The sequence below is a fragment of the Triturus cristatus genome, chromosome 12 (assembly GCF_964204655.1).
Source record: "Triturus cristatus chromosome 12, aTriCri1.1, whole genome shotgun sequence".
NCBI lineage: Eukaryota > Metazoa > Chordata > Amphibia > Caudata > Salamandridae > Triturus > Triturus cristatus.
Window position 1 is genome coordinate 179,061,319 of NC_140595.1, and position 26,351 is coordinate 179,087,669.

The 26,351-nt window shown below is 52.0% G+C and overlaps 1 protein-coding gene across 10 annotated transcripts in view; it reads right to left on the bottom strand.

Moving 5' to 3' along the window:
• Nucleotides 1–26,351, bottom strand: part of CNOT1 (CCR4-NOT transcription complex subunit 1) — a 1,579,387-nt gene that overhangs the window by 264,708 nt on the left and 1,288,328 nt on the right. For all 10 annotated transcript variants that reach the window (XM_085638198.1, XM_085638193.1, XM_085638201.1 and 7 more), the window contains one exon: nt 4,777–4,894. In XM_085638198.1, coding sequence (XP_085494324.1) covers nt 4,777–4,894 — 118 coding nt within the window. The remainder of the gene's footprint in view (nt 1–4,776; nt 4,895–26,351) is intronic.

Sequence of the window (26,351 nt, forward strand, 5' to 3'; positions counted from 1 at the left end):
GTATAGGTGCATGAGCCCTGTGTCCCTACAGTACCCAGGTCCATTCCTGGGCACTGTAAGTGCAGTGCTGCCATTTAAGAGTATATAGTGCTGGGAGGTCGTCAACACAAACTCCACAGCCCCATGATGGCTACACTGAAGTCTGAGAAGTTTGGTATCAAACTTCTCAGCACATTAAACCCGCACTGATGCCAGTGTGGGATTTAGTGCAAGATGCATGATAGAGGGCAACTTAGAGTTGCCCCCTGAACCTAACCCACAATCCACGTCCTGTCTGAGGGGCTTCCTAGGCTGCCACCCAGCAGACATGTTTCTGGACCCCTGGGTAGAGAGCCATCCCCCCCCCCTAACCCCCCCCGGCGACTGTGACCCCGAATCCAGCACCCAAGGACACTCCTCGACGCTCCCGACGATGCCTGCAGTCTCAACACCAGAGACCCCACCAACCGTGACAAGCTGAGTGTAAGATTACCCAACGCGACAAGAGACCCCTGCACCCGGCAGCCCCCTGTGCCCAGCTCCTGGGTACCTACCTATCCTACAGCTTCCCAACTTACCCCTCGAAGTGGTAGTCGCACCTGAAGAATCTCCGTCCCGAGCTTGCAGCCTTTGTTCGTCACTGAGCTTCTCCATTGAAATCCATTGAGCGCTCGACGGCTCAAAAGCACCCAGCCGCCCGAGTGCCCCTAGCAGTGCAACATCTATCCTAATCTGCTCCCCCCCCCCCCCTTGCCCTGAGAAAGTGACAAGGAGCCCAGCTCCCACAGCCGCGTGGCCTGCTTGCCAGCAGCCACCAACCAAAGGCCCCCTGCCTCCCATAGGATAACATTGGGCCTAACTCACTCTGCACCCGGCTGCCCCAGTGCCGCTGAGGGTATAACAACTGTACTTACCTGACCCTGGAAGACCCCTGAGTCTATGCCCAGAACTTTACCTCTGCCAGTCGAGTACTTAGACAAAAGCCGATAACTCACTTATCTTCCATAGGGTAACATTGACTGGTTTCTCTTGAAAGTGTGGAGTTTCTAAACTTTAAAATATTCACCTAACATCAACCAATCAAATTTCTTCTAAGTGTCGATTTTGCAAACTTATAAATATTCCTTAAATATCGCCTGTATATCTTAAACGCCGTTTCTCAGCTGCTTACAGGTGGTACACTAGTGCTGGATCCAGGATCCAACACTGACCTAGATAAAGTAACCCTAACCCCACTTACCTGCTAAGTGAAGTTCCTTCCATAGGATAACATTGGTAATTTGATCAGAAAAAGTTTCCAAGTGTCAACTTTTAAAATAGCAAAATATTGCTTAAAAAGCACAACAGTAACTAAAAAGTATTTACTCACTTGTTCCCAAGAACTGTCCCAGGGCTGAATCTAGGATCCAGTCCTGGAGTTAGAAAAGTAATTCTGAAAGTAATCAATTGCATACAACTTAAAATTCCCATTGAGCTCAATGTATTATTGTGTTTGAAATTGTGTTGCCTTTTGCAACAAACTAACTATTGCATTCAAAGTCAATTGTCCTCGGCAAAGTATTTAACTAAAGCATCTCATTCTGAGAAAGTATATTTTGACACCTCTTGTTGGTTCTAAAATAAAAACCATATATTTTTATATACAAACCATTGGCCTAGAAGTTCAGTTCTTGAGTGTGTGAGACCATTTGCTGACTGAGTGTGTACAACAAATGCTTTACACTGTCCGCTGATACTGCCTTACTGCTCGACCAAGCTACCACTTTAGAGAGTAAGGTTATATCTAACTTTAGCCTCTGCCAAACCTCTGGGGACTGTGGACCCTATACACACTGTACCTATTTGGGAACAGTATATATAGAGCCACTTTCCTACAACCTCTGAATGGCAGAATCCACATAGGCGTGGAACAAAAGAGCGCCATCAAAGGGAAGGTCAACCAGCCGTTCTCTAACGTTCTGAGGGAAAACACTATCCTGTAGCCAGGCATGGTGACGAAGGGCCACCGAAGTAGCCATGGTGCGACCAAGTACCTCCGAAACGTCCAGAGCCGAGCTTAGAATAAACGCCGCCAGCTCCCAGCCATCCAACACATGGTGCCGCAGATCAACGCAGGCACCTTCCTGAGAAGCAGAAGACATAAGGGACTCTGCCGAATCCCATAAGCAAGAAGTGGCTCTGGCCAATACACAGTGTTAAGGGCCCGCAAACCAGCACTGGAGGAGACGAAGATGTTGCGCCCCCAGGAATCTAACCAGCGAGCCTCCCGTGACAGGGGAGACCACACCAATGGCAAGGAGGGAAAGGCAGTCTGTAAAAGAGGGCCCCTGGTAGAAGGGTGGAGGGAAAGACAGACAGGATCATGCGGAGCAGGACGGTGCAGTAGTGGCTGGGGCACCTGGTCCCCCCGTGGCAGGACGCCCCCAGGCCCCCAAAAGAGAATTGTGGAGCGAAGCCTCAAAGGGAAGGAGCAGCTCGCGTCCACCAGAGCCCTGATGGAGAACCTCCAGCAGATGATCCGTGGGGAAATGGGCAGCTGGATCGCCCATGCGCATGATTCCTGCAGCCGTGGAAACAGCCCGAGCGAAGGTAGCACTCTCCTCCGTAGGGCCCCGCGGCAGGGAAAGCAGTTCCACCGTGGGCGACGGCAGCAAGCCAAGGTGGCCGCCCCCCAGCCCAACCGGAGGAAGGAAAGGCCAAGTCAGGAAATGGGAGGGTGGACCGATGAATGGGGAACCGGAGGCACCTCCGGCGAAGACTACAGGCACGGTGACGGCGAAGAGCCGTCCTTGGAAGACTCCGGGGAAAAAGCCAAGACGTGGCGACCCGTCTCCGGAGAAGATGAAACAAACAGCTGCCGATCCTCTGGAGAAGAGGGGGCGTCCGACGACGAATCAATGACCAGACCCCGGCACGGCGCCGTGGAGTCTGCCACCGGCGGCAGGTCAAGGTCGACCGGCGTCGATGGGGGATGCGGGAACGGCCTCCACCACAAAGCGTGGTGCAGGAGAACGGGGCTGGGTCGGCACCGGGGCGGCTAAGGAACGGCGCCAAAAAGGCGCTGATTCGACCTCCGACGAGGCAGCCGCCTGCGTGGAAGGATGAGGGGGGCCCGGGGACACGCCCGACCCCTAGCCGGCCCCTGCTGCGCTGCCAGGGCCAGCAGCCGCCGCCGCCTGAGCGGCGTCATCTCGACCTCGGACAATGCAGCCGCATGCCCAAGGGACCGAGGACACGCCCGAGCCCCATCAACCTCCCGCGACACCACAGGGACCCCCGCGGGGGTTTGCGGCGAGGCAGAGGCGCACCGTGGTCCGAAGGAGGGATCCCCGAAGGGCCGCACCCCGACGGCAACTCATCTTCAGAACCTGGAGCCGAACAGGTCGGCGCCGGAGAAGTCCCCACACGCGGCAAGAGATCCACAGACATCATAGGAAGAGGAAGAGAAGAAGGAAGAGCCAAAGAGGCCTGCAAGGCCACTGCATAGGCCCCCATCTGGGCTCTGGTCGCCCCAGCGCCGGGGAACGGCGGATACAGTGGCGAGGTGCGGGGCCACACCACCTGCGGAGAACCCATGCCCCCAACATATCGGGGACCGGGCCTCGGGGACAAACTGACTCTTACCAACAGGTGAGCGACGCCCTTGCGGCCTGGGAGAGGGACGATGTCGGAGACGGAAGAGGTGGTTCTTGAAGCCTTCTGCGGACGTGGCGCTGACGCCGACCTGGACAGGCGTGCCGAAAGGAGTCTCATCTGGCGCGCCCGCCGGGACTTCGGCTTTATTTGCTGACATGCCTCGCAGTCCGTGGAGTCGTGCTGCTCCCCCAAACACCACATACAGATTAGGTGAGGATCCGTTACGATCTGGCGCGCGCAAGACTAGCACGTCTTGAAGCCCGAAAGCATTCGCACACTGTTCTCAAGAAAACACTAAAGCGTAAAAAGAAGGCCTGAAACAGGCCAGGAACACGGTCCGGATCCGCGTTGCACACGGAAAAGAAAACTGCCGTCAGGGCGCAGTCGCATGGTGCCCCCACCCCCCCTCCCGGCGCGCAGAGATGCTGGGCAAGAAATTTTTGCGGGTCCAGTCTCATGCCTGGGGATAATTCTACGTTAAGGAATCTGCGGCTAGTAGTCTCTATCACAGATAAAATAAACAAAATGCACGGGGGATGTAATCTATTAAGTGCATTTTTGAGCTAGCAGCACTTGAATGTTGAAATTAATACATTTAACATAGAATTCACAGATAATGCAATACATTTAGAAGAGGTTTATGGTCATTATGACAAGGTTTTTTAAAGGTTATGAAGATAGGATTAATAAAAAGCTATTTCTACAGACTATGCAAGTTGTTTTAAGCTAGTAATTTATACTAAACAAAACGTAACTGATCAATGGATCTAAAATATGTACTCCTGATTGCAGTCCTTTTAAAACTATTAATCCAAGCCACCAACACCAATGTAGTTAGTCTCATGGGAAGCCAGTAGCTATTCACAGGAGATCATCACCTCTGATAACTCAAGTAAACTTAAGTGCATGTTTCAGCTGCTGAGAGTAGTGTACCAATAGATGCTGATGGTACACTAAAAAAAGGGGAGTGAGAATTATACAGAAGCCATATCAAAATCAAAGAGCAAGAATATGACAATTCAACTCCAAATACAGAGCGCAAATAAAAAAAATGCTCGGACAGGTCTTGAAGTACCTGCTATTTAAAATAGCTTTCAAAATTACAAATATATACACAGATTATAAGTAAACCACTGGTACAAGATTTTACTTTCTACTTACCTTCTGTTGAGGCGTATGTGCAAGCATTCTTGCAATGAATATCCGATGGGAGATGAGCTCCAGCCAAGCGTACACAAAACCAGGTGCTTTGGTAGGCCTCAAAATATGGAAGGTGTTGCTGGAAGGTAATTTAGGAGTCATTACAAAAAAGAAAATGATGGATGCTGTTTACATGTTAAATAAGGTACAGTAACAAGTGTTAGCAGGGAGGAGGGGGGCACAAAAGAACAATCTACTGACTTTCAGTAAAGCTCTACAAGGTGAATACTCTAACCACAGATTCCTCACCTTACCCAGGACACACACCTGGAATCTGTTTAGCATTGCTCCTGAGCACCGCTAAATGTCGTAATGCGGCTCCACATTGACTAATCTCCACACTAGAAGCGACGGGTGGAGTCACACAAGCACCACCCCTGTACGCAGACATTCTTTTCGTTGACTTACTCAGACAAGGAGCCCAGCCACAATTCGAGCTATCAGTGTACAGATCACTAGTTTGGGACATTTTCAAATGCTAAAGTGAGGCCACTTCATATTACGGAGAGGTGGGACAGCAGTGAGGAATCTGCGGTTAGATCAGAGTATCCACACATTTGTGGCATGTAGTTCTGAGGATTTAAATGCTTAGCATACTTCTGTTATCTTGTGTTGGGTCCAGATGTGTGCAAGTTGTTTTTCTTCGAAAAAGTGTTTCGAGTTAAGAGGTAAAGTGTCTCCTCTCGGTGATGATGCACATTGGAATGGGCTCCATTTGTAGATTGTTTTCACACTGATGGGTGAGAATGGAGTGAAAGTAAATGTCAGTAAAGAGACGTCCATGCAAGTAAGATAATGTATATTAAAGGCAAGCGCCAAAGGGTCCTGGGGAGGAAGGAGGGTAGGTGCATGTGACTCCACAGCACTACATGCCACAAACACATGCTTAAAGGGTAAGTAACAATCTGTTTGAAGCATATGTGACTATAGATACACATGCTTAGCATAGATTGTAAAGTAGTCCCTCCTAAATAGCGGCGGCTAACCTGTGGGTGTTGCAATTGTTTGAAAGAGTACCTAGCACTGCCAGACCTACATTGGCTTGTTGGGGTGCTAAAACATCCACACAATGTTTAGTGAAAGTGTGTGGTGTAGACTAGGTAGCTGCTTTGCAAATATAAGCTATTTAAATATTGCCCAGGAAAGCCATGGAAGCTCCTTATATTACGTGTGCTCCAGGTGGTGTGGGCAAAATTATTTTAGCTTTGCCATAACATTTTTGAATGCATTTAATTATCCATGTAGAAATGTCTAACTCTGATCTGGGCTTTTATTTGTGAGGGGGTGAAAAAGCAATACAAATCTGTTTAGTCTAAAGGAACTGTTTAGTTCTGTCAATATAAAACTTAACAGCTCTTCTCACATCCAGTGAATGATGGGCCCTTTCCGCAACTTAATCTTGCTGTGGAAACAAAGTAGGTAGTTCAACTGATTAAGGGGAAAATATGAAACCACCTTTGGAAGACATTTTGTTCTAAGAACCACCCTATCTTTATGTAGTTGGAAGAAAGGTTCCTCCAAGGTTAAAGCCTAGAGCTTACTGACCTGGCTAAGTGAGGTAATGGGCACTAGAGATGCAACCCTCCAAAATAAGAAATGTACGATGCGTTTGTGCAATGAATAAAATAGTGGAGCCATAAGTCTAGTAAGCACCTTATTGAGACTCCATGTGAGTGCAGATGGGACTTTAGGTGGAGTTACTCTTTGAAGACCTTCCATGCACACTTGAAAAAATTAGCACTTTGAATAAAGATAGTTGTTGCCTATTTTGCAAATGGGCAGAAATTGCAACTAAATGTAGACGTATGGATGTATGAGCAAGGTCGGAGTCTGTAAATGAAGACGGTAACAATGTTTTGTACAGTTGTGTCAAGTGGATTAGTTACTTACCTTTGGTAACAATATATCTGTAAGAGACATATTAGTTATGGATTCCTTACCTTAGAATTAGCCCCAGGCATCAGACTGGATCCGGAGAAGTTTTCTTCAGCAGTACCACAGCGCGCTTATAGGTGCCGTTGGTCGACTCTGCTTGCGTCATTGGTGTCGTAATCGCCGGAAAGATGTAGAGGTATCTACTTGGATGCCACCCCTGCGCGCCAACGCCATTTCTTTACATGACATTCCACGCCAGAAGCACAGAGCCAGGCAAGACACCGATCACTGGTGCATAAAACTAGGGCCCTGAAAGGGAGTCCCTTACCCTAGCAGTCAGTTCACAGAATGGGGAGGATGGGTGGGGCAGTGAGGAATCCATAACTAATATGTCTCGTACAGATGAACAAGCTACTTACCTTCGGTAATGCTTTTTCTGGTGGATACAGTATCTGCCTGTGGATTCCTCACCTTGTGAATATCCCCTGCGCCAGCATTCCACTGCACTCTTTTCCCCAGCTCTCTACGCCGACGTGGACGTCATAATACCTCGGCTCCGCTCGCGACTCCGTATGACGTCATAATACCTCGGCTCCGCTCGCGACTCCGTATGACGTCACCGGAGCCATAAGAGAGCCACGTCGGCGTGACGACGTCAGTTTCACCCATTTTTTCCGTGCCTCCGAGGCGAACAGGTGGACCGACAACAGATTCAAAGTATACACAGTATACAACATTCAAACAAATATATACAGTACATATACAAAAAGGAAATCTAAGGAACATAAGCCTTTCCTGTAAGTGTACCAGATAGAAAGAAGACAATGTAAAACACATGTCAAACAAGACAACCTTTAAGGTATACAAAGGTGGACAACGGGGAGGCGGGTGGGCCAGTGAGGAATCCACAGGCAGATACTGTATCCACCAGAAAAAGCGTTACCGAAGGTAAGTAACTTGTTCTTCTGATGGATACTTCTGCCAGTGGATTCCTCACCTTGTGAATAGATTCCCACAGCAGTCCCCACTCCCGGAGGAGGGTGTCCACATTTCTATACCAAAAAGTCCTGCAAGACAGAGCGCGCAAAGTGGCCCTCCCTCCTCATCTCAGAGTCTAAGCAATAATGCTTTGTGAAAGTATGGAGGGAGGCCCAAGTCGCGGCTTTACAATTGTCTGCCACAGGAACACCCCTGGCCAAAGCAGAAGTAGAAGATTTAGCTCTAGTTGAATGAGCTCTAATACCCTCAGGTGGAACCTTACCAGCAAGGGCGTAGCAGATCTTGATGGCTAGGATGATCCATCTGGACAGATTACGCTTGTGCACAGCTTTTCCTTTAGAATGTCCAACATAGCCCACGAAGAGCTGATCGTCCAAACGAAAGTCTTTCGTTCTGTCCAAGAAAAAGCTCACAGCTCTTTTCGGGCCCAGTCGGTGAAGTCTTTCCTCCTCCTTGGAAGGATGAGGAGGCAGATAAAACACAGGGAGAGTAACAGACTGCCCCAGATGAAAGGGAGTAACTTATTTAGGTAGGAAAGCAGCCCTGGTCCTAAGAACTATCCTTTCAGCATGTAAGGTTAAAAATGGGGGTTTAGAACTAAGATCTTGAAGCTCACTCACCCTCCTTGCCGAGGTTATGGCTACAAGAAAGACCGTCTTAAAGGACAATAGCCTCAAAGGACAGCTATGAAGGGGCTCAAAAGGGGACCCCATCAAGAAAGTTAGGACAAGATTAAGGTCCCACTGTGGCATTACAAAAGGAGTAGGTGGAAACCTGTTTGTAAGGCCTTTGATAAAGCTTAGTACAATAGGAGATTTAAATAAAGACGGCTGATCCGGAAGACACAGAAAAGCTGATAAGGCCGATAGATCGCCCTTGACCGTGGCCACAGCACAGCCCTGCTGAGCCAAGGAAAGAGCAAACTGAAGCACATTAGAAAGATGGGCTTTTAAAGGGTCAATGGATCTCTCTCCACACCATTTAACAAACTTAGACCACCTATATGAGTAAATTGATTTGGTGGAGTGTCGCCTGGCCGATAAAATAACATCCACCACATCAGGCGGGAGAGAGAAGGAACTCGGGTTGCCCCGTTCAATCTCCAGGCATGAAGGTGCAGGCTCTGGAGGTGGGGGTGAAGAACCTGCCCCTCCGACAGAGAGGAGGTCTGACCAGAGAGGGAGACGGAGCGGAGGGTGCGATGAGAGGTAACGCAGATCTGTGTACCACACATTTCTTGGCCAATCCGGAGCGACCAAAATAACTTGGGCCCAGTCTTGGCCAAACTTCCTCAGAACCCGAGGAATCAAGGGTATGGGAGGAAACGCGTAAAGGAGTCGTGAGCCCCAACTCAACTGAAACGCGTCCCCCAACGCCCCCTGCATCGGAAACTGGAGACTGCAGAATGACGGGCAATGCGCGTTCTCGCGGGTGGCAAATAGGTCTATCCGAGGAGACCCCCACGTCCGAAAGACATGACGAACCACCTCCGGATGAAGCCTCCACTCGTGGTCGGAGAACTGCAGACAGACTGTCCGCACGTACGTTCAGCACCCCGGCCAGATGATTCGCCACAAAGCAAATACGATGATCCTGAGCCCAGAGCCGTAACGCTTCCCTGCAAAGACGATACGACCCTACTCCTCCCTGCTTGTTGACATACCACATTGCGGTAGTGTTGTCCGTCAGGACTTGAACCGACTGACCGTGAAGGGAAGGGACAAAGGCCTTGAGCGCCAAACGAATCGCCCGCAATTCCAGAAGGTTGATGTGAAGCAACCTTTCCTCTGGAGACCAAAGACCCTTGATCTCCAGATCCCCCAGATGAGCACCCCACCCTAGGGTGGATGCATCCGTTATCACTGTTGCCACCGATGGCGGAAGATAAAAGGGCTTTCCTGGAGACAGATTGCCCCCCCACACTCCACCAAGACAGATCCGCTGCAGCTTCTCTGGAGATCCTGATCGACTCCCTGAGATTTCCGTTGTGCTGATACCACTGCCTGCGGATGCACCACTGGAGTGCCCTCATGCGCCAGCGTACATGGTTGACCAACAGAATGCAGGAGGCGAACAGACCGAGCAGACGAAGGGCCTTCAGAACTGGAACAACCGCTCCATTGTGGAATAAAGGGATCATCTCCTGAATGTCGAAAAGTCTTTGAGGAGGAAATGCTCGACACACAGTAGTGTCCAGTACCGCCCCTTTGAACAGGTTGCGTTGAGAGGGCAACAGGTGAGATTTGGGCACATTGATTGAAAAACCCAAGTCGAATAACAGCCGAGATGTTACCTGCAGATGATGTTGCACCATCTCTGGGGACTCTGCTTTTAGAAGGCAGTCGTCCAGGTAGGGGAACACCGGAATCCCCAACCTCCTGAGATGAGCAGCCACCACTGCCATCACCTTCGTGAAGACTCGAGGTGCGGTAGTAAGACCAAACGGAAGGACCGCAAACTGGTAGTGTTGCGACCCAACCGTAAAACGGAGATACTTCCTGTGCGACTTCAGGATTGGAATGTGGAAATACACGTCCTGCAAGTCGATCGACACCATCCAGTCTCATTGCTGCAACGCCTGAAGAACCTGTGCAAGGGACAGCATCTTGAATATCTCCTGCTTCAGGTAAAAATTCAAGACTCCGAGGTCCAGGATCGGACGCAATCTGCAGTCCTTTTTGGGAATCGGGAAATATCAGGAGTAGCATCCCTGACCCCTTTCCCGCTCTGGAACCACCTCTATCGCACCTTTTTGTAGCAATGCGAGAACCTCCTTTTGCAGAAGAAGCAGATGGTCCGCTGAGCAAAAACCTTGGCAAGGGGGAGGAAACTCCCGAAAGGGAAGGGCGTACCCATTCTCCACAAGGTTCAAAACCCAAAGGTCTGTCGTGACCAATTTCCAACCTCGCAGAAAGTGGGACACCCGACCCCCCACAGGTCTCACATGATCTAGGATGGGGGATCTAGGGCTGGTTCCCTGAAGCTTCATTGGGAGCAGAGGAGGCAGAAGATGAAGATGGGTTGCGGCCAGAACCTCTCCGTCCCGTTTGCCTACCTCTATACGACCTATTGAGGGGATTCTGCTGCTGCTGAGGTTGCCGGAAAGTACGAAATGAGGACCTCCCAAATCCTCTAAATTTTCTGAAACCAAATCCCTTAGCAGGAGTCTGTAAACCCAAAGACTTCGCAGTAACCCTGCTATCTTTAAACCTTTGAAAGGCGGAATCGGCCTTCTCCCCAGTTTCTCTCCATCAAAAGGCAAGTCAATTAACGTGGCCTGAACATCCGCAGAAAAGCCAGAAGAACGAAGCCAAGCTTGCCTCCTAGTGGCTATCGAAGACCCCATAATTCTAGCCACAGATTCAGCCGTGTCTAGGGCAGACTGAATAACCTGACTTGCAGCAGCTTGAGTATCCGTGACCACCTCCATAAAAGAGGCTTTCTCCTCTTCTGGCAGCTTAGGGGCTAATAACTTCATAGAGTCCATCAGTGCATGAACATAGCGCCCAATAAACAAGTGGCATTGGTCGATTTAAGAGTCATGCTTCCAGACGAAAAGACCTTTTTGACTGTTTGATCAGTCTTCTTAGAATTCCTATCCGCTGGTGTTTGAGGGAAGGCGCCCGACAATTGCTTCGAGCATGAAGCTTGCACCACAAGGCTCTCTGGAGAAGGGTGAGAAGAAAGAAAGCTTGGATCCCCTGGAGTCACCCTGTAACTCCTTGCCACTTGTCTGGATACTGCAGGTGAAGAAAGAGGCTTGCGCCAAACGTCCATCACTGGCTCTAATATAGTCTCTTTAAAAGGTAACAAAGGCTCTACAATTGACGAAGGTGAATGCAGAACTTCAGTCAAAAGGTTCGGTTTATATTCAGCAGAGGGTAACTAAGTCCAGCAACTCTGCAGCCTTTTTGATGACCGAATGATAAGGGGCCAATTCTTGGGTTGGTGAAGATCTAGCAGAAGAATGCTCCCACTCCGGAGTAGTATCAAGACCACTAGCATCCTGAATGACTTCAAAGTCATCAGAAGATCCATCAACCTCACCTTCTTCCACTTCCTCCCTATAACACTCCTCTTCCAAAACCCTCTAGGCCTCTCTTCGAGAACGGATCCGAGGACCCGGCGTCGGCGGCGCCGTACGCGGAGTCGGCGGAACTGAAAGTGGAGTCGGCAGCGCCGGGCGTGGTGCAGATGGAGTCGGCGTCGAGGGAAGCTCCGAAGAAGGCAAACGATCCAGACGAAGCCGGGATGGATCTCCAGACGGCGCCGGGAACTGCCATGAAGTAGCCATCGGCAAGAAGGGCATAAAAGGAGCTTGGGCATAATGCTGCGGCACTCCCAAAGTGTATGCCGTAGGACCCACGGGACCAGATGGTGCACCGGATGGGAAGGCAGCCCTTTGAAAAATCCCATACATCGCATTGAAGAAATGCGTTGAATCAGAACCCTGAGTCGGGAACTGCGGGTATGGGTTTGACCCTGGATCCGGTCGAGGAGTACCAGGAACCGGAGCCGAAGTGTCCTCAACTGGCGCCGCAGGTTCAGCTGGCACTGGAAAAGGCTCTTCCTCTTGATCCGGATCGGCGTCAGAAGCTGGAGACTCAACTGGCGTCGGTGACTGCGCCGGAGTAGGCTTCGATGTGAGAAAGTGCCCTCTTTCTTGCATGGTATGCCCCCACTTTTTGCTAAATTGCTGAATGTACTTTGACTGAGTGTACCCTGGACTGATGCCAATCAGGTGCCCAGGGCCTATGTTCCTTCCTTAAAACACACAAACTCCAAATTGGCAAACCCTGGCCACATGTCAGCCCCTAGTAAATGGTACCCTAGGTACCCAGGGCCTTGTGACCAGGGAAGGCCCCTAAGGGCTGCAGCACTCATTGTGCCACCCTTAGGGGCCCTGTACCCTTACACACACACACACACTGCCTTTGCAGGCTGAGTGTCTGGGTGCAGGACAAAATGAAGAGTCGACATGGCACACATCCCTGTGTGCCATGCCCAACACCCACACTGCCAAGGCATATGTCAGTCACCCCTCTGGCTGGGTGCCTTATGCCCATGGTGTGGGCACAGGAGCAGGAGCCCTGTGCCCCTACAGTACCCAGGTCCATTCCCGGGCACTGTAAGTGCAGTGCTGCCATTTAAGAGTACATGGTGCTGAGAGCTCGTCAAACACGAGCTCCACAGCACCATAATGGCAACACTAAAGACTGGGAAGTTTGGTATCAAACTTCTCAGCACATTAAACCCACACTGATGCCAGTGTGAGATTTAATGTACCAAGCACCCCAGAGGGCATCTTAGAGATGCCCCCTTACAACTAACCTACAATCCACGTCTGCTCTGAGGCTGCCCAGGCTGCCACACAGCAGACACGTTGCTGGACCCCTGGGTGGGAGAGCCCCTGCTCTCCCGGGCCTGCAACAATGCACATCCTGGGTGAGGCGATAGATCTCCTCCCCCAGGATGAGCAAAGGGAAGCTTCAAAGGCCTGCCGCCTCTAGGAGTTTCCCCAGGCCACTGCAACCCCCCACTCTGGCGGGAAGCTTGGCCGGAAACCCCATACAAGGACAGGGGATGTGCCAGCCTGCCCACCCCACCCCTCAGGTGGGGGAGGCGAGGTGAAGCACATCTCCGGGCTCTCGCCATCTTGAAGATGGGAGGCCCTACCCTATCAGGATTAGGCTACTGCCCCGCTCCCACAGGAGAGGGGCAGGATAGGGGGTGTACCCACCCCAGGACAAGGACCCATTGGTCCCTGGCCTTCACCTACCTGTAACGCCCCTAAATCTAGTATTTAGGGGCACCCTGAACCTTCCTTCCCCAGATTCCAGATTCGAAAAACTACAAGAAGAGCAAGAAGAACAAGGACCTGCCCTGCAGCTGCTAAAAAGGGAAGAAGACACCAACTGCTTTGGCCCCAGCCCTACCGGCCTGTCGACTCCCGGACCTGCACCAGCGCGGCATCTCCCGTGGTCAGCAACCTCACCAAACCCCGGAGGACCTGGCTACCTTTTGGCTCTAAGCCCCTGGGACTCCCATGAGTAGAGGCTCTACTCAGAAACCTATTTCTAACCCCTGGCAGCAGCCCGGAACCGCGAACCCAGCACACACTGCACCAGCCAAGCCTGGCCAGTGCCGGAGTGGACAAAGACCCTGAGGACGACCCCACGGCGACTGTGACCCCGAGTCCGGCACCCAAGGACCCCCCTCGACATTCCGGAAGAAGCCTGCAGCCTCGGAACAAGGTGCCCCCCCCCAACCGCGATCATCAGAGGGTAAGATTTCCCAACACCAAAAGGCACCCCTGCACGCGGCGCCCTGTGCCCAATCCCGGGGTACCCACCTAACCTACAACTACCCAACTTACCTCTCGAAGTGGTGGTGGCACCTGAAGCATCCTCGTCCCCGAGCTTGCAGCCTTTTTCCTACCCGGAACATTCCCATTGATTTCCATTGAGCGCCCGACGGCTCAAAAGCACCCTGCACCCAGCCGCCCGAGTGGCCCTGGCAGTGCAATCTCTACACTAGCCTACTTCCCCACTTGCCCTGAGTGAGTGACCAGGAGCCCAGCTCCCACAGCCGCGTGGCCTGCTAGTCATCAGCCACCAAACCAGGCCCCCCCATTCCTCATAGGCTAACATTGGGCCTAACTCTCTCTGCACCTGGCCGTCCTGAAACCGCTGAGGGTGAACTGACTGTACCTACCTGACACTGGGAGACCCCTGAGTCTATGCCCAGAACCTCAACTCTGCCAGTCGAGAACTTACCCTTAAACCGCGAACTTCATTTTCCTCATAGGGTAACATTGGCTGGCCTTTTCTTGGAAATTCTTCTAAGTGTGAACTTTTCAAAACTCAAAATATTCACCAAAAATCAGCCGAGTACCAAAAACGAATTTACTCACCTGCTCTTAGGTGAGCTCCCAGTGCTGGATCTTGGTGCCCAGCACTGACTCTGAAAAGTACCCACAACTATACTTACCGTTAACTAATTTTTCTTCCATAGGAAACCATTGATTGCTTTTCTGTGAAATGTCTTCTAAGTGTTGATTTCTGCAATCTTGAAATATTCTTTTAAAATCGTACAATTTCTGCAAACGTAATTACTTACCTGTTTCTGATAAAGACCCCAGTGCTGAGTCTAGGAACCAGACCTGGAATTCCAAAAGTAATCTGAAAAGTAATTTATTACAAATAACCTGAATTTGCCATTGAGCTCAATGCATTGTCATGTTTAGGAAATAGGATTGTTTATTGTAACCAACTGTGACTATTTACAAAAAGAACAAGTTACTTACCTTCGGTAACGATGTATCTGTAAGAAACATTAGTTAGTTAGATTCCTCACCTTAGAATATCCCCAGGCGTCAGACTGGATCCGGAAGATTTTTCGTCAGCAATAGCCCTTGCGCGTCGCTAGGCGTCGTCTGCGGCTCCGCGTCCGTCGTGCGCCGGAATGACGTCGGAGTACTTAGACGCCGCCCTCGCGCGCTGACGTCAGTTCTTGTACATAGCTTTCCGTGCCAGGAACGCAGAGCCATGCAAAGACCGACACTGGTGCCAAAAATAAAATCTAGGGGCCTGAAAAGGATAACCTTAACCCTAGATGTCAGTTCGCAGAACGGGGAGGATGGGTGGGTCGGTGAGGAATCTAACTAACTAATGTTTCTTACAGATACATCGTTACCGAAGGTAAGTAACTTGTTCATCTGAAAGAAACACGTTAGTTAGATTCCAGATTCCTCACCTTAGAATAGATACCCAAGCAATACCATCCCCGGTGGTGGGTCTGCGAACCAAGATCACACCAGAAAGTCCTGGAGGACAGAACGGCCAAAGAAGCCATCCCTCCGGACTTGGCTGTCAAGGCAATAATGCCTGGCAAACGTGTGTAGCGAAGCCCACGTCGCCGCCTGACAGATGTCCTGCAAAGGGACTCCCCGTCCCAAGGCAGTAGTAGCCGCTGTGGCCCGAGTAGAATGGGCGCGCAGCCCAACAGGAGGGTCCTTTTTTGCCAAGGAATAACAAATTTTGATGCACAAAACGACCCACCGAGAGATGGTCCGTTTGTGCACAGCTTTCCCCTTCTTAGCACCCACGTATCCAACAAAAAGTTGGTCATCCACCCGGAACTGCTTTGTGCGGTCCAGATAAAAGGAGAGCGCACGTTTTGGGTCCAGACGGTGGAGCCTCTCTTCCTCTTTGGAAGGATGCGGAGGCGGAAAGAAGGTGGGCAAGGTGACAGACTGCCCAAGATGAAAGGGAGTCACCACTATAGGTAGAAAGGAAGGACGAGGCCGAAGGACAACCTTGTCCGGATGAACAGAGAGAAAAGGAGGCTTTGATGATAAAGCCTGGAGCTCACTCACCCGTCTAGCCGAGGTGAAGGCTACCAGAAAAGCAGTCTTAAGCGTCAGCAGACGAAGAGGACAATTATGAAGAGGCTCAAAGGGAGCGCACATTAGAAATGTGAGAACAAGATTCAAGTCCCACTGAGGCATTACAAAAGGGACAGGAGGGAACGTGTGAGTAATGCCTTTTAGAAAGCGTTTAACTACAGGGGACTTGAAAAGAGAAGGCTGATCAGGAAGCCGCAAGAATGCAGAGATGGCAGCAAGATAACCTTTCAAGGTGCCCAGGGCAGAGCCCTGCCGGGCCAAAGAAAGAAGAAAGAGGAGAACCTCAGAAAGAGGGGCGGAAAGGGGATCCACAGCCTTTGCTGTGCACCATGCCACAAATTTGTTCCACCGGCAGGCGTATACCGTCTTTGTGGAGGGACGCCTGGCTGCCAGAATGATATCACAGACTTCAGGAGGCAAGTCAAATGGCATCAACTGCCGCCGCTCAATCTCCATGCATGGAGGTGGAGGCTGGACAGGTTCGGGTGGAGGACCGTCCCCTGCTGCGGCGGCTGAGTTCGTCTGCTCTGGCGTTCAGAGAGCCCGCCAGATGTTGAACCACTAGGGTGACGCCCTGGTGTTCCAGCCATGTCCAGAGGCGCAGAGCCTCCTGACAAAGGGTCCACGACCCCACCTCGCCTTGTTTGTTGCAATACCCCATGGCGGTGGTGTTGTCCGTGAACACCTGCACGACACTTCCCCTGACAGAGGGAAGGAAGGCTTTCAGTGCAAGTCGGATCGCTCTCAACTCCAACAGGTTGATGTGGAGAAGAGACTCCGCCGGAGACCAGAGGCCTCTGATCTCCGCCTCTCCCATATGGCCACCCCATCCCAGGAGGGACGCATCCGTCACTACGACATGCTCCGGTTGGGGAAGGGAGAGGCTCTTGCCCATAACCCAATCGCGGTCCGTGAGCCACCACTGACACTGCTGTGCAGTGCCCTCCGAGATCAAGACATGGTCGGACAGGTTGCCGTGATGCTGGGCCCACTGAAACTTCAGGTCCCACTGCAGAGCCCGCATGCGCCGCCTGGCGTGATGCACTAGTAGGATGCAGGAGGCCATCAGCCCCAGAAGCCGCAACACTAGCCTGACTGAAACCCAGGATAGAGGCCGAAAGATGGGAATATCCCTGACCCGCTGTTCCGGTGGATGTACCCGGAACTGCGCCGAATCGAGAACCGCTCCGATGAAGAGGAGCTTCTGAGAGGGACTCAGGTGTGACTTCGGCACGTTGATGGAAAATCCCAGCAAATGCAGGAGATCCGCCGTAGTCTGGAGGTGGGAGACGACTGCCTGGGGCGAGCCCGCCTTCAACAACCAGTCGTCGAGATAGGGGACGACTGGAACCCCTGATCTGCGCAGATGAGCTGCGACCACCGCCATCACTTTCGTGAACACCCGAGGGGCACTGGTGAGGCCGAAGGGGAGCACGGTAAACTGAAAGTGCTCTTGGCCCACCGTGAACCGCAGGCAACGCCGGTGGGCCGGCAGGACGGGGATGTGGAAATATGCGTCCTGCAAGTCCAACGCTACCATCCAGTCTCCCGGGTCTAGGGCAGCTAGAACCTGAGCCAAAGTTAACATCTTGAACCTTTCCTTCCGGAGGAAGGCATTGACGTTCCGGAGGTCCTAGATAGGGCGTAGTCCCCCTTTGCCCTTCTTGGGAACCAGAAAGTAGTGGGAATAACAACCACGACCTACTTCTGGGCTCGGAAGGCGCTCGACGGCCCCCTTGGCCAAGAGGGCCGAAACTTCCTCGTGGAGAAGATTCAAATGATCCCCCGAGATACGGTGGTGCTGCGGTGGCATGGCTGGAGGGGTCGTCTCGAAGGGGAGGGAGTAGCCCCTTCGGACGATTTGCAGCACCCACCTGTCCGATGTGATGGACCGCCAGTGGAGCAGGTGATGGCGAACTCTGCCGCCCACTGGCGTTGAATGGGCCTGAAAGCTCGGACTAGGAAGGCTTTGAGGCGGATGCTGCCGGGGTGGATGTGGGCTGACCGCGTCGTCCTCCAGAACCGCAACGGCGGAAACCACGTCCGCGACCGCGCGCAGGTTGGTTCTGCGGCTGGTGGCTAGGCGTACGTGAGGAGGCACCCCTTCCTTGGCCACGAAAGGGGCGAAAAGCGGAAGTTTGCGACCGCGGGGCCTAGAGGCCCAAGGACTTGGCCGTAGCCCGGGAGTCCTTAAAGCGATTCAGCGCACTGTCCGCTTTCTCACCAAAAAGGCGAGTGCCATCAAAAGGGCATGTCCATGAGAGTGCTCTGGACATCACCCGAAAAGGACGTGGACCGCAGCCAGGCGTGACGTCTAAGCGCCACCGTGGTAGAAACCGCCCTACCCAGCGAGTCCGTAGTGTCAAGCCCACATCGGATAGCATGTCGTGCCGCATCCCTCCCATCGGCCAGAGCATGGGTAAGTCGTGTCTAGACCTCCTCCGGACACAGGGGCAGCACGTCCTCCACCGTATCCCACAGAGAGTGGGAATAACGGTCCAAGAGACAGGCGGTGTTCAAAGACCGCAGGCCCAAACTAAGGGAGGAGAACAGCTTTTTGCCAAACTGTTCCAGTCTCTTGGAATCCCGGTCCGGCGGGGCGGTCGGGAAGGAGGATTGGGAGGTAGAGGCCTGGATAACCAGGCTCTCGGGGGTAGGGTGTTGGGACAGAAAACTGGGGTCGCCCGGAGCAGGGCGGTGGCGCCTGGCGACGTTCCTGTCCACAGGAGGGACTGTGGAGGGCTTGGACCAGGTGTCCTGCAGAACGTCAATGAGGGCCTCATTGAATTGCAGCAGAGGCTCAGTGGAGCTTGCTGCAGACTGAAGCACCTCAGTGAGGACGTTAGTCCTCACAGCCACGGCAGGTAGCTCGAGCCCAAGGGCTGCGGCCGCCTTGCGCAGCACCACAGAGAAAGCAGCACCCTCCTCCGAAGCCACAGTCGGAGGAGAGATGAATCCAGTGTCTGGAGAGGTATCCAGACCACTGGCCTCCCCCAGTTCATCTGCCCAGTCCTGTGACAGCTGAGCCTGAACGGCCATAGGATCCTCGGATCCCTCCCATTCGCCCCCGTCATCCGATTCCTGGTATGCAGGAGGAAGGATCGGAGCCGGGCGATAGACATAATGTGTCTCCAGCGGCGCCGTACGCGGCGTCCATCGACGCCGTAACGGCGCCGGGCCCGGACCGGGCTGAAATGGGGCTCGACGCCGAGCGGAGCCGGCGGTGGTACCGGTGTCGACACCGGCGGAGGAGGCGTGACGAGGTCGACCGGTGTGAGAAAGTGGGTTTCTGTTGCAGTAACCCCCCCCTTTTTCTGCCTAATAGCTGATGCACTTTTCCTTGTTGTGCCCTGGGCTCCTGCCAATCAGGTGCCCAGGGCCTATGTTCCTTCCTTAAAACACACAAACTCCCAATTGGCAAACCCTGGCCACATGTCAGCCCCTGGTAAATGGTACCCTAGGTACCCAGGGCCTTGTGACCAGGGAAGGCCTCTAAGGGCTGCAGCACTCCTTGTGCCACCCTTAGAGGCCCTGTACCCTTACACACACACACTGCCTTTGCAGGCTGAGTGTCTGGGTGCAGGACAAAACAAAGAGTCGACATGGCACACATCTCTGTGTGCCATGCCCATTACCTATACTGCCAAGGCATATGTCAGCCACCCCTCTGGCTGGGTGCCTTATGCCTATGGTGTGGGCACAGGAGCAGGAGCCCTGTGCCCCTACAGTACCCAGGTCCATTCCTGGGCACTGTAAGTACAGTGCTGCCTTTTACAAGTACATGGTGCTGAGAGCTCGTCAAACACGAACTCCACAGCACCATAATGGCAACACTGAAGACTGGGAAGTTTGGTATCAAACTTCTCAGCACATTAAACCCACACTGATGCCAGTGTGGGATTTAATGTACTAAGCACCCCAGAGGGCATCTTAGAGATGCCCCCTTACAGCTAACCTACAATCCACGTCTGCTCTGAGGCTGCCCAGGCTGCCACACAGCAGACACGTTGCTGGACCCCTGGGTGGGAGAGCCCCTGCTCTCCCGGGCCTGCAACAATGCACATCCTGGGTGAGGTGAGAAATCTCCTCCCCCAGGATGAGCAAAGGGAAGCTTCAAAGGCATGCCGTCAGTTGGAGTTTCCCCAGGCCACTGCAACCCCCCACTCTGGCAGGAAGCTTGGCCGGAAACCCCATACAAGGACAGGGGATGTGCCAGCCTGCCCACCCCACCCCTCAGGTGGGGGAGGCGAGGTGAAGCACATCTCCGGGCTCTCGCCATCTTAAAGATGGGAGGCCCTACCCTATCAGGATTAGGCTACTGCCCTCCTCCCACAGGAGAGAGGCAGGATAGGGGGTGTACCCACCCCAGGACAAGGACCCATTGGTCCCTGGCCTTCACCTACCTGTAACGCCCCTAAATCTAGTATTTAGGGGCCCCCTGAACCTTCCTTCCCGAGATTCCAGATAGAAACCTACAAGAAGAGCAAGAAGAAAAAAGACCTGCCCTGCAGCTGCTAAAAAGAGGAAGACACCAACTGCTTTGGCCCCAGCCCTACCGGCCTGTCGACCCTCGAACCTGCTCCTGCTCCAGCGCGGCATCTCTTGTGGCCAGCAACCTCAAAAACCCCGGAGGACCTGGCTACCTTTGACCTCTGATTCCCTGGGACTCCCATGAGTAGAGGCTCTACTCGAGAAACCTATTCCTAACTCCTGGCAGCAGCCCGGAACCGCGGACCCAACACACTCTGCACCAGCCAAGCCTGGCCAGTGCCGGAGTGGACAAAGACCCTGAGGACGACCCCACGGCGACTGTGACCCCGAGTCCGGCACCCAAGGACCCCCCTCGACATCCTGGACGAAGCCTGCAGCCTCAGAACCGAGTGCCACCCCAGCCGCGATCAACCAGAGGGTAAGATTCCCGACGTCAAAAGGCACCCCTGCACCCGGCGCCCTGCGGCCCCCTGTGCCCAATCCCGGGGTACCCACCTAACCTACAACTACCCAACTTACCCCTCGAAGTGGTGGTGGCACCGGAAACATCCTCGTCCCCGAGCCTGCAGCCTTTTTCCAAACCGGAACATTCCCATTGATTTCCATTGAGCGCCCGAAGGCTCAAAAGCACCCTGCACCCAGCCGCCCGAGTGGCCCTGGCAGTGCACTCTCTACACTAACTTACTTCCCCACTTGCCCTGAGTAAGTGACCAGGAGCCCAGCTCCCACAGACGCGTGGCTTGCCAGACAGCAGCCACCAACTAAGGCCCCCCTATCCCTCATAGGATAACATTGGGCCTAACTCACTCTGCACCCGGCCGTCCTGAAACCGCTGAGGGTGAACCAACTGTACCTACCTGACACTGGGGGACCCCTGAGTCTATGCCCGGAATTTCAACTCTGCCAGTCGAGTACTTACCCTTAAACCGCTAACTTCATTTTCCTCATAGGGTAACATTGACTGGCTTTTTCTTCAAAAATCTTCTAAGTGTGAACTTTTCAAAACTGTAAAAATTCACCAAAAATCAGCCAAGTGACAAAAACGAATTTACTCACCTGTTCCTGGGTGAGCTCCCAGTGCTGGATCTTGGTGCCCAGCCCTGACCCTGAAAAGTACTCACAACTATACTTACCTCTAACTCATTTTTCTCCCATAGGAAACCATTGTCTGCTTTTCTGTGAAATTTCTTCTAAGTGTCTATTTTTGCAAATTTGAAATATTCTTTTAAAATCGTACCATTTCTGCAAACAAAATTACTTACCTGTTTTTGATAAGGACCCCAGTCCTGGGTCTAGGCACCCAGTCCTGGATTACTAAAGTAACGATAAAGTACTCTACCTGCAATTTGAATTTCTTGCCATAGAGATCCATTGAATGTTTTCTGTGAAATATTTTCTAAGTGCTAACTTTTGAAATAGCTAAATATTATTTAAAAATCATTACAGTTATTAAGTCGACTTTCATCACTTGATTCTGAATACTGACCCCAGGCTGGTTCTAGGATCCAGACCTGGAATTCCAAAAGTAATCTGAAAAGTAATTTATTACAAATAACCTGAATTTACCATTGAGCTCAATGCATTGTTATGTTTAGGAAATAGGATTGTTTATTGCAACCAACTGTGACTGTTTACACAAATTTATTGCTTGAAACAAAAGTATTTATATTCAACCTCTCATTCTGAGAAAGTATATTTTTACCCCCTTTGTGGTTCTAAAAATAAAACAAGCATATATTTTATATATACAAACCATTGGCCTAGAGTTCAGTTATTGAGTGTGTGAAACCATTTGCTGACTGAGTGTGTACAATAAATGCTTTACACTGTCCTCTGGTACTGCCTTACTGCTCGACCAAGCTACCACTTTTGAGAGTAAGGTCATACCTAACTTTGACCTCTATCAGCCTCTGGGGGACTGTGGACTCTGTACACCCTGTACCTATTAGGGAACAGTATATACAGAGCCACTTTCTCACTTTGGTGGATCAGCGGTGGGATACAAACTTGCATTTGTTGGACTACTTGGTTACCATCTGATCACACGACAGAACTCTTAAAAATTGCCTTTAGAATTCTGATTGGTTTTTCCAAAATTACTAAAAGTCTTGCTAGGGCCTTGCTTAAGTCCCATTAGAATTTTAGAAAAATAAAAGTCACTATAGTCAGGGTAGAGGGTTAGAACTATCAGGTTAGAATGTCTCAAACAAACCCAGCTATTAGTGATAATAATAACATGGACCTGGTGGAGGAGCTCGACCTCACACCTTACTTACACTTGTCTTTCAAGGAATTGAGGTCCTTATGTAAACTCAAAAATTTACAAATGGGTCAGCATCCAACCAAACAAGGGCTCCAGGAGCTCCTGGCTGAGTATGCTAAAGACCACCCATCTGAACATGGTGATGGCCAGTCAGATGAGGAAAGGGAAACAGGGGAGGAGGACAGCAACCTCCCCATACTATTCCCTAGGGAGGAGATGGCACCCATACCCTCCAACTCAAGACATAGCATCTGGGCACCTAGAGACCACACAGGTGGCTCTGGTCCCAGAGACAACACTGGGGGTCCCCCCAGTGAAGAGGACAGCCTTATGAGGCTGGCCAAAAGAATAGATCTAGAGTCCAGGCTCCTGGCTCTAGAAAAGGAAAGGAGAGAGATGGGTTTAGCACCCATCAATGGTGGCAGCAATAATAAAAACAAGGATAGGGAGGAAACTTCTGACCTTAAAATCCCCAAAGGGATTGTCCCTAAATTTGAGGAAGGTGATGATATCACCAAATGGTTCACAGCCTTTGAGAGGGCTTGTGATATCAGGAAAGTAAAGAAACCTCTCTGGGGGGCACTCCTGTGGGAACTGTTCTCTGGTAACTGCAGGGACAGGCTTCTGACTCTCTCTGGGCCAGAAGCAGGATCCTATGACCTCATGAAGAAAGCTCTGATTGAGGGATTTGGATTCACCACTGAGGAGTATAGAATTAGATTCAGGGGGGCTCACAAAACCCAGACCCAGTCCTGGATTGATTTTGTAGATTTCTCAGTGAAGACACTGGATGGTTGGTTAGCTGGACATGGTGTGCAGGATTTTACTGGATTGTACAATTTATTCATGAAGGAACATATTTTGAGTAACTGCACAAATGAAAAGTTGCATCAGCATTTGGTAGACCTAGGTCTAAAATCCCCCCAAGAATTGGGAAAAAGAGCAGACCACTGGGTCAAGACTAGGGTGACTAGGACGTTCACTGGGAGGGACCAGAACCAAGGGGTCCCAAAACCTCCCCAGAAGAAAGAGAGTGAACCCCTTGTGGATAAAAGAAAGGAGTCCCAGGTAGCCCCCCAAAAACCTGACCAGGAGGGTGGGCCCAAAGACACCTCACAAACTAAACCAGGGTACCAAGGTAAGAATTGGGATCCCAACAGAATATGGTGTTTCAACTGTCAGAAGGCTGGACACCACACCCAGGACTCTAGCTGTCCTAAAAATAAGGTTCCTAGTACAGCTCCAGGGGTGACTAGTGTAGCCCCAGGGGTTGCCAGTGTAGCTTGGGAGGGAGGGTCCTCAGATGAGGAAGTCCTCCTAGCTTTCAACTGGGGAATGGGCCCAAGAAGCAAGCTGGAGATCCCAGAAGGAAGTAGACACTTCCACCACCTACTGGTGAATGGAATCCCAGCCACTGCCCTGAGAGATACCTGTGCCAGTCACACTGTGGTACATGACAGGTTGGTATTCCCACACCAATATGTCTCAGGGGAAACAAGAAGGGTAAGAACTGTCCCAGGGGGAGTCACTGTTAGGCCTGTGGCTATAGTGCCCCTAGCCACAGCTGGGTCCCTTAGATGGAGGAAAGTGATAGTCAGTAAAAACCTCCCCCTTGATTGTCTCTTGGGGAATGATCACTTAGATGTGGAACTGAGCCAAAGAGAGGTGCTGGCCCAATGCCAGGCCTCGCCCAAAGAACCTGTGGGGGCTCAACCTGCAGTCAGTGCAGCTGAGTCCCAAAAGAATGAGAAGAAACAGGGTAGGAAAGGTGGGCAACTGTTAGCCACAGTTCCAGAGAGCCAGGGAGATGCTATCCCAGTAAGGGAAAACTCCCACAATGGCACTGGTAAATCCCCCCCTAGCCAACAGCAAGACCTGACTAGTCAGGCAACTGTCCAGCCTGAATTAGTGGCTCCTCAGGTGGCAGGACAAGGGGTAGAGGAGGGGTGTTCCCTACCAAGAGTAGGGACCCCCTATCCTCAAACAGACCAACAGCCAGGACCCAAAGAGAACTATAAAATAGCCCCCTCACTTGCCAGTCAGGAGCTAAAGGTATGGTACTGGGCACTGACAGCTGTCAGCAGCCTCTGCTGGGTGTTAGCCTTCATGGCAGCCCTATCCTTGGCATGGTGGCCTAACCCCCTGCCAAATAGCAAGTCAGGCCCCCTGACCTTATTGGTCATGGTGGGGTTGCTCAAGCTGTGGGTAGCCTCTGTGGGTAAGCTGGGCCTAGCCCTGGCTAAGTTAGAAACTACCGAGGTATACACCTCTAAACCCAAAATAGAAAGATGGGACCAGGACAGTAAAAGACAAGGAGAGGAGCCTTGGGAGTTAGGTCCTGAAACTAACAAGACAGGCCAGCTCCCCAAAGGGATTGACCTAGGCAGAAGGATGTAAGGCAGAGTAGGCCCTGCAACTTTCAAACCACTTCCCCAACTCTTCCTCGCCTGAAAGACTAGGTAGACTCTCCCAGCTTTGGCAGAAGTCTCCTGGCCTTTGGGCTGGGGGGGGCTTGTGTGAGAAAGTGGGTTTCTGTTGCAGTAACCCCCCCCTTTTTCTGCCTAATAGCTGATGCACTTTTCCTTGTTGTGCCCTGGGCTCCTGCCAATCAGGTGCCCAGGGCCTATGTTCCTTCCTTAAAACACACAAACTCCCAATTGGCAAACCCTGGCCACATGTCAGCCCCTGGTAAATGGTACCCTAGGTACCCAGGGCCTTGTGACCAGGGAAGGCCTCTAAGGGCTGCAGCACTCCTTGTGCCACCCTTAGAGGCCCTGTACCCTTACACACACACACTGCCTTTGCAGGCTGAGTGTCTGGGTGCAGGACAAAACAAAGAGTCGACATGGCACACATCTCTGTGTGCCATGCCCATTACCTATACTGCCAAGGCATATGTCAGCCACCCCTCTGGCTGGGTGCCTTATGCCTATGGTGTGGGCACAGGAGCAGGAGCCCTGTGCCCCTACAGTACCCAGGTCCATTCCTGGGCACTGTAAGTACAGTGCTGCCTTTTACAAGTACATGGTGCTGAGAGCTCGTCAAACACGAACTCCACAGCACCATAATGGCAACACTGAAGACTGGGAAGTTTGGTATCAAACTTCTCAGCACATTAAACCCACACTGATGCCAGTGTGGGATTTAATGTACTAAGCACCCCAGAGGGCATCTTAGAGATGCCCCCTTACAGCTAACCTACAATCCACGTCTGCTCTGAGGCTGCCCAGGCTGCCACACAGCAGACACGTTGCTGGACCCCTGGGTGGGAGAGCCCCTGCTCTCCCGGGCCTGCAACAATGCACATCCTGGGTGAGGTGAGAAATCTCCTCCCCCAGGATGAGCAAAGGGAAGCTTCAAAGGCATGCCGTCAGTTGGAGTTTCCCCAGGCCACTGCAACCCCCCACTCTGGCAGGAAGCTTGGCCGGAAACCCCATACAAGGACAGGGGATGTGCCAGCCTGCCCACCCCACCCCTCAGGTGGGGGAGGCGAGGTGAAGC